This window comes from Micropterus dolomieu, linkage group LG22, assembly GCF_021292245.1.
Source record: "Micropterus dolomieu isolate WLL.071019.BEF.003 ecotype Adirondacks linkage group LG22, ASM2129224v1, whole genome shotgun sequence".
Lineage (NCBI taxonomy): Eukaryota > Metazoa > Chordata > Actinopteri > Centrarchiformes > Centrarchidae > Micropterus > Micropterus dolomieu.
Genome location: NC_060171.1, coordinates 23396425 through 23418766, shown reverse-complemented (window position 1 = coordinate 23418766; position 22342 = coordinate 23396425). Strand labels below are relative to the sequence as shown.

Genomic DNA, 22342 nt, shown 5'->3' with positions numbered 1-22342 from the left:
GATTCACATATATATGAAACTCTCTTGTACTATTCCCTGCTAATAAATCTTTTCTTTCTCTCTGGTGAGCCCAGTGAAGCGTTAACCCCAAAGGTAACTATTAAAATCACCTCCACCTGTCTATGGCCCTGTCTACAGGAACACGGGTATTTTCAAAACCGTGACTTTCTCTACGCGGTTTGGCCGTTCGGCCACACTGAAACGCAGTATCATTTTTGAAAACCCCTGCCAGGGTGAGGATTTTAAGAAACGCTGGTTGCAGTGTTGTCGTGTAGACAGTAAACCAGAGTGCGCGCCGTTATCTGCTGTGTTGATGTCAGATTGTGCGCCATTGCCTGCTTTGTTTACAATTTTACTAGGCACCGATTGGCCAACATGGCCTTACGGTGAGGGTCATTTCGCCGCCTGGTGGTTTTGTTACAGCCCTTGATAGCCTGTTTTACTAATTTGGTTTTTTAAACGAACGAGGAAAAACTCCGGTAATAAAAATACCCGTGTCCGTGTGGACTAGGCCAATGCTGTAAACTGTGAATTGGATTCACAGTGATAGTTCACCTCACACAAACCTCCCCCTGTTTCACTATGTGCATATAAATAACATTTGGTGGTGGGGGGTTAATAAAAAAAGAAATATATCAACAGGACCCTTGTTTCATTCCTTTATACGTCTGACATGTACCTAATGACTTGCTGCCTTATACTAGACTCAGTTGCCAGTTTATTAGGTAAACCTTGCAAAAACTAATGCAGTCTACTACAACATCTGTGCAATAAATCCTACCTTAATTAAGGTTATAGGATTGAATTTGTGTTTAAACTGTTTTAGAAAGTTGTACGACAAACTACATTCTCCACAATGACCCTAAAGTTGAATCAACACCTCTCTAAACAGTTTCAATAAAAACAGATCAACTAATCAACTGTGAACTGAGTGTAGATTTGTCCACTGCCCATCATTAGAGGTTTTGGTAAAGACACTTTTCTAGCACTGTTCTTTTAGCACAACTGCTCTGCTCAGCTGCTGCTGAAAGATTATTATTATTATTATTATTAACTAATAAAACTATTTTAAAAAGCAACGGGAGTGGATGGTCTTATTTGAATTTGTTAAAAAAAAAGATAGAAAAAAGATGTAGTCTGAGTGATTTGGATAGATAGGCTGCATATGTTTAATTTTTACCACTGATGAGCTGCTTCTGGGCCACAGCCACATTTGTCAGAGTAATACCACCCCACCCACCCCCTCATTCATTAATTCATACATTCATTCATTCAGCCAGTCACTTGGCCAGCCATCCTGCCATGCAGGGACAGATTTCTTGACAGCTTCCTCACTGAAAAAACTCACATCACATTAGTGTTCTCTCACAGTCTACTCCCGTTTCTTTTATCAGTTTCACTGTCTGTTTGCATGAGTACATGACAGAAACCATAACTCAACCCTGTAGAGGACTCACAACCTCCTCCCCTTTTTAACGGGTCCATTACAACTTTTAAATGCAGATGATTTGATCATTAGAGGGTGAAAATTAGCCATTTAATATAGCCTAAACATGAATTAGTAAGAATATTAAAAAAACATTTATTCATGCTTTTGCTCCTCATTAAAAAAAACTTTCTCATAAATGAACATAATTTACGATGACCTGTACCACAAAGATTTATGTTTAAGTTTAAAAAGGTGAGTACACTCTGCTATGAAAGTTAAACGATGGGTACACTGAGGTTAGGTGGGTTCATCCTCCACCACATCCTTGCTTGTTCCCTCTCCCCTGCTCCCTGTTCAGTTGACCATATGCTGCACATCCTCTTTCATGCACTACCAATTTAGCCCCACATCCCAGAGAGTGGAGTCATGCCCTGCTCAAATTTACTCTTGTGTACAGGGCTGAAACTCAAAGCCATTTATCATGTGGTAGGTCCCCTCAGGTCTACAACCCCTGCAGAATAGGCTAAGAGAGGGGAGAAGAGGAGTGCAAGGTGTAAAGAGGAAAGAGGAAGGAAAGACAGAGGATTACTTACATGTACCATGTGTGCTTCTGGATCAGTTCTAACTGTAAAAGACAAGAGAGAAGAAATGGTCAGTACAAAAGCAACGTGATACATTTGATTTGAATCATTTTGTTATCTTTTTCATTCTATGAAAACAGTCAAAAGCAACAGAATCACTGAGGAAAAATGTGAACGCAAAGAACAATAATATTTTGTATGTGTATAGAAATGTTTGGTGCAGGATGGTTTAAGTAAGCCCTCAGCCTACTGGCTTAATGGAAACACAATAGGACAATATAGTCAGACGGTGGAAGTAAATAATACGATATTCAAACATTAATACTGCCAATGGGAAAAACTTATTGAGAAATGAAGTGAGTCAGAGAGAGGTGCTGTAACAGAATGAGAAAGAAGTGATACCACTGAGCTATAAACAGAGAATATTATCTCCCTCACACACACTGCTGACCCTGCCAAGCCCTCTGGTCTAAAGGGAATCTCCCATTCTCATTCTCTTCCCATCTCTCTTACTCACACAAACACACACTCTCTCAATACTGCTCTTGTCATCACACTTTTAATGTGGCCACTTTGTCAACAACACTGTCAACGTGGTCTTTTGGAGAGTAAGGAAAAGGAAAAAGTGACAGAAACTGTGAGCAAAAGGGCAACAAGGAAGATGTCTGTTGATTCCACAGTGCTGCTGCCCACAGAGGAAAATAGGATCAATGTCACTGTTGGGACTTTTTAATTTGCTCCTGCTGTTGTTGAGGAACCACGGTAGATACACATAGCAGCTCTAATTATTATCACTTATTCAGTGGTATAGTTCTTGGACTATGTGTCTCCTTTATTTACCTCTGTGCCTCCGCACTGATGAATGCCTTCATGGGATACTAGTTCTGTCACAGAGCTGGCCAGAGTGCAGTTACGGACTATAGGTGAATCTTGTCTGCTTCCACAGAGGTCATTTTATTGACAGGGACACCACACCTGTTAGATACAGGCCACTGGGTGACCTATACTCTCTCCCACATTTATTGGAGGTCTGAAGGCAAGAGACTGATATCACACGCAGGCTTGAAAGTGATGTGATTTGAAATGCAGTATCACATCAATCAGTGTCTAAATGTGACAGTAACAATTCCAGCTGCTTTCAATCAGGCAGTGGGGAATGCTGCTGTAATGGTGATTTTGCTAGGTGTATCCACGAGTGCATGTGTTCTGGTATATCTGGGTCCTGCATGAATTCATTTTGGTGCAACATGTACCAATACAAAATGAATGCCGGTCTGTGTGTGTATGCATATCTGAATCATACGGCTGTTTATTAGGGCAGGGAGCAATGGGGACCTGCTCTGCCCTACAAAGCCAAAACACAGTAACTATATTTGGTTAAAATGAAAATAATAAATAAATAAAACAGCATTTAAAGAACTAGAAAAAAGAAGTAAAAACCAAACTGCAGTGAGTGCAATAAGTATTTAAAAGTTTTCTATGATTGAAAAATTTGTTCTTCATCTGTGTCATCACCATCAGTGAATTAGGTCTTTGATAAACTGCTCTTTAAAGGACTTGTGTGTAGGATTTAGTGGCATCTAGCAATGAAGTTGCAGATTTGAACCAACTGAATACCCCTTGCCTCAACCTCTCATTCCAAGAGTGCAGGAGAACCTACAGTGCCAAAAAAAGCAAATGGCCCTCTCTAGAGCAAGTGTTTGGTTTGTCCGTTGTGGGCTACTATAGAAACATGGTGGTGCAACATGGGGACTGAAGATTGAAAGGGCTCATTCTAAGGTAACAAAAACTCAACAATTCTTATTTTCAGATAATTTTACACCAATGAAAACAAACTCACATACTTATATTCCATTCCTACCATATTCTGTAAATTGACCACACTCTACAGTGTCTTACACACTGGTCCTTTAATATAATAAACTAGCCAACCCTCTTCATTAGTCAGGGATCATGAGGAAGCATCATTCCAGGGTTCATTTTAATATTGAAGATGAGGTGGGTGGCCTGGTCACCTCTGGGGCCCCGATTACATAGACAGGAAATGAAGAGAAAGGCTTTTATTGGGCTAAGCCCCTTAAGCCCGGGTACGTGCCCTCCCACTCAGACTCGTGTACTTGTGTGCATCTACTAGCAAAATCTAATTAACAGAAGGTGAAAATAGACATATTGAACATACACAGCCAGCAGATGTAGTCTGACTATCCTATCGATTTGATCAATTCAACAAACTACTGACAATATTGTTATGGAAAATAATCCCGTGCAACATGTTCCCCTTCGCCACTCTAGGGTGTACCTGTCTTCTTTCTGAGTGGGCGGTCACCAAGGAACTCTAAGAACGCTCAATCTAACAAGGCTATTTGACATTCTGTGAGGTTACAACACATCCCCAGAGCTCTGTTTGGAGCCCTCATGCACGGCAGGGGGGCAGAGAGGTAGCATATTCTATCCCAGCGGCCCGGTCTGTGTGTAACCCTTTGTCGAGGACAGCGCCGGAGGCTGGCGGACATATCTAGGGGATCTCAGGGTGACCTGTCCTCATCAGGCAAAGAGAACAGAAAAAATAAAGCATATAGTGGGGTATTTCAAGTTCATGTTTCAACACTGCTGCTCATATGAAGGGCTATACCGTAAGGTTGTCAACTCTCCTGCAAATGAGCGTCAGTTTCTTTGTAGCTTTCTGATCTTTTTTTTAGCAGTCTTTTACATTTCTGACACTGTGAAAGAAAGCTAAGGCATGGGGAAATGGAGTATCAACATCCACGTAAGGGTAGTGTCACCACATTTGCTTACAAGCAAGTTCATGAAAAGACTTTTGTTTACTGCATTGATTCACAGAGATCTGGAGAACCTGGAAAGGATTTGTACATATATGTATTCTGTATACAGAACAGTATGTGTGTGAAAATTTGGGGTTTTATATTGTGTATGTGTAAATACAGTAACTTGTGAGCACCTCTGTCCATCATCTGAGTGAGAATGGCACGAATCAAAGGGCAGCACCATCTCTCTGTGAAGCACACACCTTTTGAGATCTCTGGCCACTTTCATTATTTACATTTCCCTTTGTCCATCTCTTTCTCTCCCTCATCCTGTCTCTCTGCCCTTCACATCTTTGCTTTCTCGTGCTCTCTTCCAGCCACCTTGCCAAGGTGATCAGTTGCTGTGTAGAAAAGGACTGGCATTGTGATGAGTACACTAAATAGTGCAGAGGGAGAGTACACAAACAGCAGTCCTCTCCTGAATTCACATCCTGTCCTTGAGGAAGAACACAAACAGAATGTGGGATGAGGCAAGGCAAACACATTTGGAACACAAGGGAGGAAAGAAGAAACAAAGAAAAAGACAATGATCGGGCTTAGCAGCGTAAAGTTGATGTTAGTCACTTTAGTTTGAATGTGTGTCTCTGCCATCTTGCTCTATCCTTGGAGCATTACAAGTTCCCCCAGCTTGCGGTGAATGTGCAAAATAATGATTTTCTGATGTGTCTGGGTCTTTTTTTCCCCATGAATGCTGTCTCACATAACATATAAATGTGGTTTGATGCTTCTACAACATCATCAGTAAATGCCTCTAGTCGTGGACTATGGATATGAAATATTTAATACAGATATTATTCAGGTGTTATTGAGTCAGTGAGAATGTATGAATTGTACATAAGGAAGTGCAAAGAGCACTGTGTACCTTCACCTTCACTTAAATATTTCTGTGCTAACAAGGGTGTGAATGCAGTATGTACATACCCTTAAATATATTCAGTACTGTGCAAAAGTTTTATTTGGTGTGACCACCCTTTGCCTTCAAAGCAGCATAAATTCTAAGGTACACTTGTACATCATTTTTGAATGATCTTGGTAGGTAGGTTGGCCCTAACATCTTTGACAACTACCCACATTTCATAGCCTCAGCTGCTACTCTCTCTCTTCATGGGATCCCAGACAGACTTGATGTTGAAATCGTGGCTCTGTGGGGGCCACACCATCACTTTCAGGACTCCTTTTCGTTGAAGATAGTTCTTAATGACTTTCATTGCATGTTTAAGGCCGTTGTTATACTGTACAATACATTTGGGGCCAATCAGATGCCCTTCTGATCAGACTTCCAGTGACAGCAGATGGGTGCACCAGGGTCCCACTGTTTTTTGCCAGTTCTGAGCTGATGGCACAGCATGATGTATTTTTCATCTGCTGCAGTAAGTTTCTTTGGCCAACCATCGCGTCTACGGTCCTCACGGTTGTGTGTGCAACCTTTGCACTTCTTCAAAAGAACTTAGACAGCATATCTGGAATTTCATTTGTCTTTAAAATGCGCGGCAGAGGCCTTGCTGATGTAGTATAACTACCTTATGTCTTGTTGCTGTCCTCAATCAATTAATGATTGTGAACAGCCCAAGACTAAAAGCACACAAAAGTATATGGAGATAATCATAACGGTGTGTTACCATCCAGCTTCTTAACTGAACTGACCGTTAGTCTTTTTGAGGCATCCACTTCAATCATGCCACGGAGAAGGTTCTGACAGTCTGGAGGAATGAAGTGTGGCATGTGAAACACTCCCAACTTCACCTTCTCTAACAGATTCCTCAGGTTGTCATCATCAAACGGCAGGGCACCCTAGAGAGATATTGGAAAGAAGCAAAGAGTGAGAAAAGGGAAAAGAAATTTGAAATTGTGAAGATGGAATGAGGAATGAAATACTGAGTAGAGAAGAAACAGTTTTCACTTGTTTTAACACCAGCATTAGAACAGACAAATTCACCCAATCAAGGGCAGAAAAGAAAAGAAAAAAATGAATGACTAACCAGGGTCGCCAGAAGAAACAAAACCACATTTTGAGTCTTAATCCTGCACAACTTAAAGAACATGTTCACTTTCTCAACTCGTTCAACTCTCCAATTAGAGGATTCTGCCCTTAGCCGCGATGCAAAATAAATAATGAACAGCGGTAAGCTGAAAACAGGGCTTTTCCAATAATTATCCAGCTTTCTCATTTACCTCGTTCATTTAGCATGCTCTCATCAGAGTCATTTATCAGAGCGAGCTGACACCTCACAGATGTGGCTGTTTGATGAATGACAACCTCCACCAAAAGACAAGATGGAGGGGGAGATAAAGAGGAAAAGGGTGAGAAAGACAGACAGAAAGGCTGAGGAATGAAGAGAGGTAGAGAAAACAAGGGAGGGCAGGCATGTGTAACAGATGATCTGAGCGCATCCTAACTGCTGGGGAGTATGCACGTCTCCCACAATCAGACAAATGGTTATCTCGCAGCTAGACAGTAGGACAAAACAGGAGAAAGACAGTATTCATCTGCAGTCAAACAGCAATGGGGAGAAACTTTTGTTTGGAGCAAGAGAAGTATGGTCATGATGGGGATAGTCATAAACAACATCTGGTTTACGCAACACAAAAGTACAAAGGAGCCTGTCCTTAACACAGATACACACACACACACACGCGCACGCCTGACAGAAAGAGACGGAGTGAGGGAGAAAGAGGCAAAAACAAAGACAAATAAACAGGGCCTGTAGCCAAAAGCTGCCCTGTCAGCGTTGATATTTATTTTGGGCTCTCTTCTTTCAGTTTGGCTCTATGAATTATTCATGGTACAGGAGTGTGTAGGAACTACAGTACAGCTGTTGATGAAACAAAGCTTCAGGGCTGCACGGCTGGGGAACCACAGACATAATGTTGCTAGAGAATAGGCCTGATTATGGATACAGAGTTGTGTGTAGATACAGGATAATGAATAAAAAGATGCTTCTTATTCTCTGATCTTCTATCAGCTTGAGGGCATTTCTGCAACATTTTTTCTGGTAAGACCTTCTAAATGTTAGGATTTTGAATTTAACTTCCTGAACTCTAAACTTATATTTGAGGCTCCATGGCAACTTCAAGCTCCCACCATCTTCTCATTCCACTGAGGTCAAACTTGAGCCCACGGTCAGTGTGCAAAGTTGTGCAAAGAGTGTCCTGTAACGAGTCTTACTTGTTTCCTACTTTGGAGTCATTATAGCTGGTACAAGGGCTGGACATACTGTCAGCTATAGATGGTAGGCAAAACGTTTGGGTTAAATTGTATTACACCGTATTTCTCTGGAGAATGTTAAACTGTATGTCAGTCCAATCACCATCAGTCAGTAAAGAACAAGCTGACACTCACCACCAACAGAGCAAAAAGAATGACCCCACAGCTCCAGACGTCTGCTTTCCTCCCGTCATACTTCTCTCCCTAAGAACAAGAGAGTGTTTCTTAGTGGGAGTGTTGGGGTTGATTCAAATAAGATGGACTATGAAAAAGAAGCTAGTAGAGCAGAGGCAATATTATGAATCAGTGAAAATTGACTTACCCTGATGACCTCTGGACAAGCGTAGTGTGGAGATCTGTAAAACAAGTGCATACACTAAATGAATTGAGGAAGTAAGCATAATAAAGAAGGGTCATTTAAGAACTTTTCCATTTCTACTGCTATACTGCGAAGTAAGTCAGGGTTAAACAATCATGACACAACAACCATTAAACTTACACCACTGTATGAAAATGTGAAAATAAGAATTTAGGCAGACAATAAATGTCTCCAGTTAGCGTAGATCAAGATGTGCTTTGGGAGTTTAGATATCCTGAGGGAGTTTGGATGTCCTCCTGCTTGCTCACTCAAGGGCATCCTCTCACAGCAGACAGTGAACAGACCCACTAATCTTTACAGCACCTGGATGGGCTGACAGTAAACCCAATGCCTAGATTGACACATCAATATCGTATGAAGATTTATGGAGCTACCTTGCAACAGCTGCTCCATAAACCAATGGCTATGGACGAGCGGAGTGGCTGTGGAGTGACTTGTTATTCTATATATACACAGTGGCACTTTTGCAATACTTTGACATTGCCAGATTTCCAAAATCACTAAAATGAAATACAGAGAAAGTAAGGAGTAACAAGTGCTTAACATCAATCTCAAATCAAATTAACTTTTAATTACAGAATGTTTCTTTGTTTCTCTGAGATTGGGCAGGGCTCTGCCCTTTTTTGACTTGTCTACTTGTGACTACATACAGAAAGCAAATCAGGCACCTGTCTCCCCAAACCTCTCATCCTGGTAAGATGTCCTCCACCTCCTTCTCCCGCTCAGTCATATCTAATACCAGGACATTTGGCTCTAATGAGAGACTATCTGAAGTCTGTAAACATGGTGCCCATTAGGTCGGCAGTTGTCTTGTGTACTCACGAATACAAGCCCTGGCAGCGTGGCTTCATCTGGCTGTCAAAATACGGGCCGATAACAAACATTGCCACCATGTGAACGGGGAAGTTCAAACACGAAACCTATGCAAATACGGCCTTCCTGATTGCAAGTGTCAGAGTACATTATGCAGATGAGCGAGGAATAAAAATAAAAAACAAGCCTGAGATTTGCACTAGTTATGCTTCAACAACACAGGAGCCACAGCTGGAACCAGCATGAATGGAAACTAATTATTTCAAGAGGCTTTAGCTGGCAAACACAGGGTGTAGGTAAAGACTGGAATACAGGCACCTCAGCTTTCTGCTTGAGCTGAATCCTAATTTGTCAATATTAGAAAACTAAATCAGTCACACATATCACCTACCTGAACTCTCCTCAACTCTGACACATACTTATATGGCTTATATTTGTCCACATACATCAGTTTTTAAATTTCTCTATACTGAAACACTCCATAATTATTCTATCTCTCCACTGTGGGACTCAAGCTCTTTGAAACAAGTGTGTACTCAAATAATTTGGCGAGGATCCATGAGAATTCAAGGCCCTTCTTTCCTGTTGTGTTTTACCTGCTTTTAATGGCCTAATTTAATTAGAGGTGTAAATAAAGTTCATATAAATGTATCTTAGCTCACCACATAAAAATTCTGGCCACATATAAAAGCCCATACATCATGAACTTTATATCACGATAAATAAAAACCTTGCTCCTCACACATGAAGTTCAGATTGTTAAACTAGGATACTAAAGATAAATCGAAAGCTGTAAGAGATGCTTCCCTTTGAGTGAAAAATGCACAAGTCTTTAGAAGAACAGTTGTGCGAGGGTTGATAACATCAGTCTTTTATTGCTATTTGCTCAAGCTCATTTACTCTTTCAACATAACACCATTAACATCGCATAAATTGAATTAACAGACAGGGAATTTGTCTTTATTATTAGGACAATAAATAGCAGTATATTGGGACAAAATGCAGCTGTAAGTGGTTTGTCTGCCAGAAAACAGAAAACGCATTTGGATAAGGACCTAACATTGTACTGAAGCAGACTGCTGAAGTGGGGAAACAAAAATGATAAAGATGCAGGAAAAGCTGTTTTTATCTACACAGAAGGGCTTATCACTGTGAGGGTATTTGCAAAGAGATTGGAACAAAAGAGGCCAAAAAAACTATTAAAAAGTTTACCACAAGATTACCATGTCCCTTACACAGTACACACAGTACATTTTATGCAGTTTGCAAGGAGAGTATCAAGAGCTTAAGAGATACGAGTTCATATGGAGTAGTGCAAGAGTGAGCAGTATGGGCTAGCAATATTGAGGAGACACAGACATGCAGCTCATCCTTATGAACATTCATCTTTTCGAACCAAATTTGCGCAGCTCCTCACTGCATACAAGATAATTTCCTTTCATCAATCAAAGCAACAGAACTAAACAAACAGCAAGCACTGATGAACTCGCAGCAGGGCTCATGCAGACAGAGAGTGAGGTTGTGTGTACTTTCCTGGATCCATATTTGCATGTGTCTGTCCATGTATCTTCTCATCTATATGTCTGTATGTTTGCATGTATGTGCTCCGAGGCTCCCCCTTCTTCTCTACCTGGGGCGAGTCTCGTCTTCACTCAGCTCCATTACCCGTGGCAAATGCAATATATTTGTGTCAGACTGCTGCATGGTGAGAGCGGGCCAGATAAATGCGTTTAATTAAAAACTGTCATATGTACAGTTAGAGATGGTACAGTCAGAAGAGCATGAATAATCAATAACCACTCATACAGTAAACGGCACATTCACATGAATTAGGCAATGACATAGAGACACAAACACAAATGGTGATCACACATTCCTGTGAGACACACATACAAATGTTTTTTTTTTATACGATGATGGAGCTACGAGTGGAACGAGCTACTTTTCTTAGATGAGTGTGGGAGTTTGTGGTATGTGCGCCTGCCTCTCTGTAAAACATCTCTGTGTTCCCACCTGCAACAAGTACCTTTAATACTTTGTAAATGTATGTGGGAGACTAAGCAGATGCGCTGCACCTGGCTAGGATAACAGAACTGCTCACAGTGGAAGCGAAATGCAATCAAATATAGATATGGTTGGTCTACAGGATACTGCAAAAAGCTGAGTAAGAGCTGTTCATTCTGTGGCCTTTCTAGGAAAAGGAAACACTTCAGCGTAGTCATCATGGCTGCAGAATGACTCAGTCATGCACATTTTACTTACAGATAGCGATGCGCCCTGCTCTCAGTCGACCTGATCTCTAATGATGAGTCATGAGAGCTTAGGCACTGTGCTACTGCTGGAAAAATTATGCAACAGTTTCAACTGCATGCTTGTTTGTGTGCATGCACATGCGTAAATGGGCGTGTGTATTATAGAGAGGGAGTCAGGGACAGAAAGAGACAGACAGAGAGACAACCAAACAAACAGAGGACAAAGGGTCCTAGAGGTCAGGGATGAGCTAAGCCTTGGCAGTGCTGTGTGCGCATGCGCGTTTGCAGAATTGCGTGTATGCAAGTGGGTGTATTTTCAGTTGCTGATTTGAAGGTATAATCTGGACAGAGCTGGGAACAGATGTCACAGGGCTTCTCTATCTCCCAGCCCTGCACGCAGTGCCATGTGTAAACACAGAGCAAAGATTCTCCCCAAGACATCTAGATCCACAGGAATCTGCAAAAACAGCCCTAGACCCCTTGGTTTGCATCTAATGGGCTATCCATACCTCCATCATTTTCTGAAGCATTTCTGGAGTGATTAAGATGTCACATGTTGTTCTCACTGAACAGATATTTTTCTGTATCTACAGATGTATCAAGGCACTCCAACTCTGAGACACATATTAATATGTGACCACTCCATTATTTTATGCCCAAAATCAATTTTCTTGCCAAGTATCATCATCAACTCCATTGCTTCTTTTATTGACAAATGTGACCCTGCACAATGTTCACCACACTTCAGGGTTAAGTAAAACTCCCACAATATGGATGACTTTGAAAGTGACTTTTCCTGCAAGCAAATTCATTACAGTTGTTGTGGGATTGATGGGCCTGGCATGGTCATGACTGCCAGACCATAAAACTCATCGTCAGATATGAAGAGATGGAGAGCAGCAATGTGTGGCCCTGGCCCTGGCCCTGTTCACAGCCAGACAGTACACTCTGTCAGAGACACGAATCGTCTCTCCTTAAGAGAGAGATAACTTTGAGAACACGGCACCTAGCAGAGGGCTTGATAGCTCCACTCATTACTCTCTATTGGATACCGGCAACTCCATGTGCCTTCCAACTTTGACCTGTTTTTACCTTCAGCACATTCATCCTCGAAATGCAGAGAATGTGAGTCAGACAATTAGGAAAGAAAGCATGCATCAAGAAGTTTTCCATATTACTTACCCACAGCTGGTTTCAAGCAGACTGTCTCCAACCTGAAGGGAGGCCATGCCGAAGTCTGCTATCCTGATGTTGTTCTTTTCATCTAGCAACAGGTTCTCAGGCTTCAGATCCCTGTGGCTGAAAGATATTGAGACATAAACATAAAACAGTTAATGAAACATAAAAGAGCTCATTATAAGTTATATAAACTTGTAACACTGAAGAGAAACGAAAGGTGTGAAGCAAGATCTATTAAACACCTGTGGATCAAGCTTGGATCCACAACCATGCACGCAACTGTGAACAACACAGCATTTTATCCTGTTACTGAGAGCCCTCCTCGCTGCAACACCTCTCTCTTTGATCTGTCCATGTTGAAACTATAAGGCGCTCCCACCTCGGTGTGACAGCCCCCTGCTGTGTCCTTTTCTCCTTCTGTTTCCTTTGCCCCTCATCCCCTTCCTCTCATCTCCAGACAGCTACAAGCAAAGTGGCTGAGCAAAGGGCGTCAAAGGAGGTGTTCATTAGCTGCCATTCATTACCTCTAAACACAGCAAGGGAGTAATATCCAGCGGACATCGCCTCCCTTCTTAAAAGGGACCCACTGAGAGGAAGATCTTTCTTATATCATGTATGCTGTTGTTGTCAGAGTTTATAATTTTGATGCGAAAGCAGAGTTACCTACTAAGCATTAGCTTAGGGTTGTATTACATCATACTGTGATGTTCTTGTGATTTCTACCAAGGCTGAGCACCATAGATATCACTTCTAGCCATCTTTCTTATATATGTGTATACTTGTTTACCTCCCTGTATGCTTTTTGTAACCAGGGGGAGTGTTATAGAGCCACAGGGCTGTCGGGATGTCATGAGCTAGACTTTCATCTTCTCTTTAGGCTAGTGATAGAAAGGGGAGAGGAACAATAGCTGGATGCGTCTGCCTTTGAAGAGTGCCTCATCACAATGGACATTTAACCTTCGATGACATCAGCTGCTGTACAACTCGTTTCCTGTCCTGAGGGATTAGCTGTCAGCTGGTTTGTCATCATGCTGGCAGTCTCTGTGATCACTGCTATAATTGAACTAAAACACAGATAGCATCTAAAACAGATCTCCTCAGGCTAAAACCTTTATTCAATTCACACTAGCATCATTTGGCAGTGATGTCAGGAGCCTGAGAGTTAGTCTTTTAAAACTGTCAAACCACACAAGGAAGGAACTAATATTTATTCAGTGTTCAGTGTGAGACTGTGGTTGTACTGAGCATCTCTGAGGAATATGTGTACAAGTCTCCTTCTATTCCGCCACGTCAATATCATATAGGAAAGTGTTCTTCGTCATCATGCCTGATGGAATAACGCTTAAAAAGCAATGTTTCTCCCAGCAACAAAATGACAGCTAAAAGTTACAAATCACTTGTGACTGGAGTTTAAATATGACAGAAGGTCAAATTATAACTTTGTAGATACAGTGACCAGAAGAATAAATAATTTGGTGTGTGACAAAACCAACAGCAGTGACAAGCCTGATTGTGGCTAGTGTTCGAAAATTGTTTACTACTGACATCACGGAGATAACCTCTTGATTCTAACAGACCCCAATCAGAGCCAAACCATAGCCTCAACAGAGTCATAAATATCTAAGTACTCTTGAGCTGTCAGCCTCTTATGCAATACACTAATACATTACCTAAAAGACCCATAAACATGGCATAAACATTGCGTAATCACAAGCCTATCACATGTAAAACACAAAGAGCCAAACCTCAAGAGACCAGCCACAAAAGAAAGAAGGCAACTGTGTATTTATCCACCAACAGCATCAAAGGGACAAATTGAATCTGGATGCTTTATTGGTTGTCAGGACCCTGGCATCCATAATAGGACATTTAACTGCCTCTCTGACACATTAGGCTGCACTTTGCCACTGTAATCTTGCTCACACAGCAGGCCTTGCAGCAGGGATATCGCTGTGTTGTATTCATATGTCATACAGGAAGAGATGCTGTAAAACAAATTCAGCAGCTGCAATGAGCTTGAATGTAACTGTAGTGTTTCTTTCCAGAAATTTGTGCACCACTAGCTTACAGGCAAGCCTTTATTTCATATTTTGTCTTTCTTTCTTTCTTTTTTTTTTTTTTTTTACAAAATACTACTATAATACTAAATGCCAGGAGTGCATATTATTTTTCACAGTTGTGTAAATGAAAAAAATACAAATGTCGGAGCTACTCTCGGTGAAAGAAAGCGACTATTTAAAGCCAACTATTGCCACCAATCATGTTAGCTTATATTGTTATCTACACAGTTCTACCTGGACTTGTGGTACAGGCCTCACAGTTCACTACTAAGCATGCAATCACAATGCTGTTCATTGTAATTTGCTGGGCACATGTGTGTGCCTACTACACGCTGTCTGAGCAAGGTTTACACCCCAGTGGGGCTGTTATACATGATTGTTGCAATTGAACACACCACGCTCTTAATTGCCTATGATCATTTGTACGTACCATGCTGATATGTTCTCTTTTACAGAAGGCTGTAATAGGTCTGTCCTCTTGGGGCTCACATCTCTATAATATCCCAGACATGTTTATGGTGATGAGCAGTTGTATAACTTAATTCTCCAGCCCCAGGAAAATATACTTTTCCCATTGTGACACATTTGACATATTCCATGTTTAATATTGCCTCTCGTTAAGCCTGTGTTATCGCACCAAGATATGTGGCACTAATTAGCTAAACCAGAACACTTGAAAATAACACTAATGGCTCCAATGAATCTTTTTGACATATTAACATTCCTGTAAAATAGCACACCTGTTTTGCATTTTCATGAAGTACTAAAGCAACCTGGTACCATTATTGTTAGCTGGAGTGGGGTTTTTAACCATCCTTGAGTTGATATGCACCCATTTAGCCTCCGGCACACCTCTATGTCATTCTCCACTTTCTATCTTTCCATTTTTCTCTCAAACTTTTTGGCTTCTGTTGACCCAATTAGAGAGAGCAAGCGCATTCACTAAAAATGCTTTAGGCTAATATTCTATCGCATTAGCAAAAGAGGACAGCATTCTGACTGCTGACTTAGATGTGCAAGGCACAATCATTCATTAGCCAATGGGGTTAATTGTGTATTAAAAGCAATGAGGAAAATTTACCCCCCTTTATTTTGCAGTCTAATGGAATTGTTCTGTTTTGCATTTTTGCTTAAAACAAGTGACTGAGGGATGTAGTAGTTAATTTATTTTTCGTCTTCAAAGTAACACAGTTAAAAATCCAATGTACCACATTTGTAACACAATTTGTTCAAGGTACAAATAAAAAAAAAAGGCCAGGTGGGTGCTTGTGGGTGCAAGGTACTCAAGTGTGGTCACAGTTGCACATAAAAGTTTCACTTCATCCCATTTACAAAGAAAACTTGTTACAGGACTATTGTCGGTAATGACCTACACATCCTTCACTACACTGTTAGCTAGACCAAAACAGCACCATGATAAAATTACACATAAAGTGCATTTATTTATTTTTTCTATTTACAACAGCTGTTTATTGTTTGTTTATTTAACAAGACAATCCAGTTAAACATTGTTAAATAACAAAAAATATACAAATATAGGCTATCTAGCTGATGCTAATTTGTAGCCCTCTGACCACTAGAATAATCACCATTTTATGGTTCTGTCTTGTATAATCATTGTAATACCATATTACAAAACATGCAATGGTTACAAAAACCAGAATGAACTACCAGTGTCAATTGCCCATGAGATAACAACACAGTATATAGTCTTCAACAAAGGTTTCATTTAATTGGGAATTGGAATTAATCCATTAAAGAACCTTTTCAGATGCAGACAGTTATTTCCTTAAGTGCCAAAGCTGAAGTTGTTTTCTCACATGATTACAATTTTGGTCACATATGATCTCACAACCTCATCATGATCTTCGTAGTTCACTTGGATAGCTATAGTACAATACTTTCTGCCTCTTTACGCTGATGCCTTACACATTTCAGTAGTCTCATTTCATTTAATTTGCATTTAAACTGGATTAGAATTGAGAAGAAGGCACACAGCTATTTTCTGCACACAAGATTTGCCTCTCCAGTGCCTGGTTACAAGAGCATTCCTTGTGCCATCTGGGGCATTTATATCTATTCTTGTGGGGTTTTGAGCAACACTGGGGAAGTAATGCATTGCTGCATGTAATACAGTGACTTAAAAGTGGGATTACAATGCTGGCTAGATCTGTAATAAACAAACTATTTGGTTTGTTGTGCCAAATATGTGTGTGCAATGCAGCGTTTGCTCTTAATCCAGCGTAGTTTGACTGGGGAAGATAGGATGAGCAGCAGACCTTCAAGGCAGAATAAACAGACATGCTGTCAGAAAAGCATTGGAGTAAAGGAATGGCATAGATATTAAAAACCCAGAGCAACATCAGGCATCTAATACTGACATCCACGGTGGTGCATCATTGCTCTTAAAGTAGCCCTTTGTACCAGTTCAAAATTACAACATTTACCACCTTTATTCTACACATAATCTTTATCATCTTAACAAACTGTTGTTTTTTTCTTCTCTTTGCTGCTACAATTATGTTACCTTCCATTTACTCCATTCATAACTTTCCTCATTCAACCAGCCTTCCCACCTTAGTATGCTGCCCCTTATAACCACCAGCCCATTAGCCCTAAATGAAGCTCATAAACCAACCTCCTACTTTTGTTCTCACTCCTCCTGCTCCATTTTCCATACCCATCTTACCCATCCCATTTCTATTTCTCCATTCCACCTCCTCTCAGCATCAACTTCTCTCCTCTCACCCAGTTACACATCAGTGCTTCAACTGGCTTTGCAGGAGAAGAAAATAACAGAAAATTTTAAAAGACAAGGAGAGAAAAAAGATTTCCATTCTGTGTTGTTAGCAGCCATCAGCCATAATGATGATACGCTATAAGTACAGGCTTTCTGCAGGGAGGCAGACAGACAGTCATCTTGGGAAACTCTCCTAAAAATGTCAACAAACAGCCACAGTGGCTGCCATTGATAGAGGGATGGATGTACAGTAGATAGAGGATGACAAATGGGCTTACACAAACTGCATGCTGTAGAAAGATTATAATTGATGAAAAAAAAAACTTTAGAAACAGTAATCAGGTATCCATTCAAATGTACCTGAAATTGTAGCCAGATGTCCAGAAAATCTGGAGAAAAAAGTGAATTATTGTTTCTATCCAGTTCTTTAAATCCAACTTTAGGAGTTGGGTGCATTAAGATAAACAGCTAGTGTACTAAATTTTTCATAATGGCAAACACATAAAAGCTAGTGGATGGAAACAAAAAGTAGAGATTCTGCTACACTATCTCAACTGATTTTTTTTGTTGTATTACCAGTATTGAATTTACTTGGTTTTTGTGGATCACTGTGATAAAAGACAATGATTAATTAATTATTGAATTCACTCTGTGCAGCTATAAACAAGTGATGACATAGACGGACGCATGTGGCTTTCTAAGACCCTGGAAGAGAGGAATAAAGCAGCTAATGACAGAGGGAGTGTGGGAGACACTGGGTGAGAGAGAGAGGTGGATGATGCGCATGCTTATGCCACTGCGTGGGTTTAATGTGACTTTTAGACCAGGTGTTGGTTTGTGCACATGTAGGTGGCGGTAATAATGTGCACATCAGTGTTGGGGATAAGAAGTTGTGTGACTGTGTTAAATCAGTGTGTGCAAGCAAGGTGAAGCTATAAGCTATAGGGACAGTGTGCACTAGCCGTCTTACTTGGTGGCACGCTTGCAGTTACTTTATGTGACAGACTGTCTTTATTTCTTACCCACACACAGTCACTTTTTATCAAAAGCAAGAGTTAAAATGTGAAAGGCCAGAGTCATTACTAAACAAACTCTAACAGAATAGGGTTGAGAAAGAGGACTGAGTGTGTTGTGGTCAGGGTGAAATTGTGCTATTTTTTCCATGTTTGTTCACACCCATGCAAATATGAGTGAAGAAAATGAAAGGTGAGGGACCGAATGGTGTGATGGGAGTGGGTGGACAACATGACTGGGGAGAGACACAGGGGTGTGTTTGGTGTCAACCCTGGCACACTTGACCTTCTATCCTGGGTACAGTCTCACTACAGCTTCAGAAACACTGAAAAAAATCAATACAATATAGCTTTATTGCTCACATGAGAATAGAGACATTGTGCATTCGGTTTATCACAGGAAATCAGGGCATACTGTGCTTTCTATGGTAAGTTCAAGTGCAGTAAAAAGGTAGCCACACGTATATGTATTGACAAATGTAATTTATTATTTTTCTTTTGTTTCTTTCTAATGTGTAAACTTAACCTCTCATCATCATTCGCTAATATGGTTCAAAAGCTGGGTAAAAAGCACACAAGCAGCTTGTCAAGTGTTCAAGGAAAATACACTTTACTTTTCTCAATCAATCTGTGTCTCTGTTGGGTGTTTGCAGTTATGGCAGACTGCCACATCGACTTCTCCGGAGAGTGTGTACTGTGTAGTAGGTGTGTATTTTGTTGAACGTCAAAACTTAAAAGATGCAGCCGAAGCTGTTGTTGGAATTCCCTCTCAGGTAAATGTGGAAGTGAATAATCTGCAATGTCATACTACATCTTTGATGCATCCACTTTGTTATCGTGACCTTGTGCTCTAAGAGAGCTGTTCTGTAGCTGACCCTGACCTTTGACATCCATGCAGAGGGACTGAAGAGGTTTTCACAAGGATCGATAAAACGTCATTATATGGGGGTTGTGGTCCCATCTCTGTCTCATCTATTAGTCTGTCAGTCATTCTATCTCTGTATCTGAGTCATAAATTTAAAGATCTTGCATTGGCAAACTTATGAAATGATATCCAGACACAAGACAAGTCTTAGTGAGGAGGAGTGAGGAGAATAGTTTGACACTGGATCTATATTAACATACAATGAAGACTTTCTTTCACTGCCTCAGCATTAAAAATATATTTTACGCATTCCTTTCCCACATCTATTTTTACCCGACCCATACCTATCTTTACCTCATCTCCCTCGTCAGCTATGCTTGTGTGTCTCACTTTGTCTCTTTCTCTTCCTCCATGTAAAAAGAAAACTCTGTCTAAATCAGAGCGCCATCTGAATCAGGCAGAGGAACCACTGAGTCATAAACAGCCCTCTACATTCTTTCATTCACATCCAGACTTACATCAATCTGGCTCAAGAGAGATATTTGGGGATAGGACGTGGGCGGAGGGCGGAAGCGTGAGGCAATGAGAAGAAGCGAAAATGGGAGGTGTGCAGAAAAGGAGGGTTGAGGAGCATGTGTTTACCCCCCTCTGCACGGTGAATCACAGAGAAAAGGGAGCACCTCTAATGGCCTGTATAGGTCCCCTGCGCAAGTAGAAATGGAAGAAATGATTGCAGAAATTGAGGGGATGCTGGGATCTCATTAGTGTGTATAGAAGGGAGGTGAAAAGGGCTGTGTCTGTCTGTCTATTCGCCCCTAATAAAGGTTGGTAGGAGGGCGAGTGGGCACAGCAACTCTCCCAAATAATCCTCCTCATGATATATTTACAAGGCATCATTTGTTAAGAGTGTTAGTGTGGGTATTTGAGGAGCTAAGACAATGAGGCAACAGCAAAGTAAAACAGAGAGAGATAAATCTGCTAGTGAATCTTACTACAGAAGCTCTGTGATAATCTGTGATAATGTGTGTGCATGCACTTCATGTCAGTCCCAGATGCTTTCTCCTAATTGGCCTAATGTTCTCATAGTCAGTAATATACTGATAAGAGATTTCTAACTTTCATTCCCTTAGGTAGGACAGTTTTGTTCTATTTCCAGTGGTATAAGGGTTATCTTCTGTTTTTTTAATTCACATTTTAAATCCACCAACTACCTGTTTAATAGTTGAACCCAAGCACATCACGCTGAGATAATCAGTAAAATGTAAAGTGGTTTCAGACAGGAGGATGTAGCAGCTCGTACTGTGTAAAACAGCTCACACAATGGCTTTATTATTAAATAGCAGCAGCCAAAATGTAATTGCCTCTTCTATAAACTATACTGTGCAAAAAAAGCATATCAACACAAAAATTCAACTATACCTAATCATTGCATGACAAATCAGTTTAATTCTTTCCTTTTAATTGCCCGTGCAACATTATGCAAATCTATCTCCTAGGCATTTACTGTAGCACTCAACACCAGGGTCTAGGGAATATTATACCATAACTGTTTTTCAGTTTGGTTTCCCCTCCATCATCAGCAGAAAGCTATTCAGGAAACTTTGAAGTATACCAGACTGTGCACAGAAGAGAAGAAAACCCTCTCTCCCGAGCTTTTTAAGCCACAATAGCCCTGGCACAAAAGTTATGATGGAATCACATAAATGATCATCATGAATGTCAATTATCACCCTGGTCTTTACTCTGGGCTTTCTCTGCCAGAAAAAAACTCACTAATTTGTTGCAGATCTGATTTGAGAAAAATCTGTCCGTTTGATTGATTTTAAACGGACTCTAAATAAACCAATGGCTTGGTTTAAATTATGGATTAGCACATAACCTTTCTTCCAGCTAGCAAGTAAAAGAAGGGGTATAAACACAATTACTAGTAACTGAATAGAAAATAGAACCGCATTAAAATAGGATTGAGAGAATAAAACAGTGTAGTATATGGTATTATCTTTTCTTGCAACTGATTACTAATTAGTATGCAGTTCTATTTTTTGTTCCTATCCATAAACAGTTTAAAGAAGTCCATTTAGCCACCGTGAAGTCACCCATTTGTTTGTGGACAACCGTTTTGAAGCCTTGAGTTTGGCATTTTGGCCTTCCCCATCTTGTTTTTTGGAACCAGAAGTGACCAGGTCGCTGTGATAGCGACTTGTCAATCACAAGGTAGCCACGTCCTTAAGCATCCTGCTTTATCATCTATTTCACCATAATTTACTAAATGAACATCATGTTGTGTCAAAGAATACTTGATTGAGACCATAAACTCATAGGGAAAATGTCTACTGAGGTAATAAAGCAAGTCAGAAGTAGTATTTTCTCATAGACTTCTATACAATCGGACTTCTTTTTGCAACCAGTGAAGTTGTGCCCTCCTGACCACTAGAAGGAATGCAAGTTTAAGGTACTTCAGCCGTGGCTCCACTTTTCAGTCCTGGAGGTTTCCACTTGTTCACATCTCATATTTCAGTTTTTATCCCCATTTCTGCAAAGTCGCTGGAGATTAACTTGTGACCAAGGTAAAAATAAATACACTTGAACTCATTCTGCTCTATGGTCCTTGTGCTCCGCTATGCAGGCACATGAGGACAAAATGCATGCACTCTCTAAAGAGGGAAATAAACTCTCTGCTTAGGGCGACAAATGGATACGTACGCTGCCACTTAACACTACACAACAGACACACAAACACATTAGCGCTCCAAATCATTCCCTGCTGACTGGTTTGACTTCTGAAGTATATATGATTACCTCTAGTCTATGAGCTGGTAAACAGTTAAATTACCCCTTGAAGCCAAACACAATGTGTCACATTAATAACTGGAAGCAAATTTCAAATACTAGCACTCAACACTGATCAGAGCATAGTAAGGAAATGTACTGTGTACTAGCACAAAAATCACTGCTCTGCTTTAAAAATGACACCTAAGCAATTTATCTGGAAAATAAGTGC

The 22342-nt window shown here is 40.6% G+C and overlaps 1 protein-coding gene across 3 annotated transcripts in view; it reads right to left on the bottom strand.

Annotated features, from left to right (window-relative positions):
* brsk2a (BR serine/threonine kinase 2a) overlaps window positions 1-22342 on the bottom strand; it is a 165208-nt gene that overhangs the window by 20578 nt on the left and 122288 nt on the right. For 2 of the 3 annotated variants that reach the window (XM_046036661.1, XM_046036662.1), the window contains exons 5-9: window positions 12667-12783; window positions 8363-8396; window positions 8176-8244; window positions 6480-6626; window positions 2023-2054 (exon numbers count right to left, since the gene is read on the bottom strand). In XM_046036661.1, the coding sequence (XP_045892617.1) occupies window positions 2023-2054; window positions 6480-6626; window positions 8176-8244; window positions 8363-8396; window positions 12667-12783 (399 nt within the window). Of the gene's footprint in view, window positions 1-2022; window positions 2055-6479; window positions 6627-8175; window positions 8245-8362; window positions 8397-12666; window positions 12784-12905; window positions 12969-22342 lie in introns of those variants that run through there. The other variant, XM_046036663.1, reaches the window with a different exon arrangement.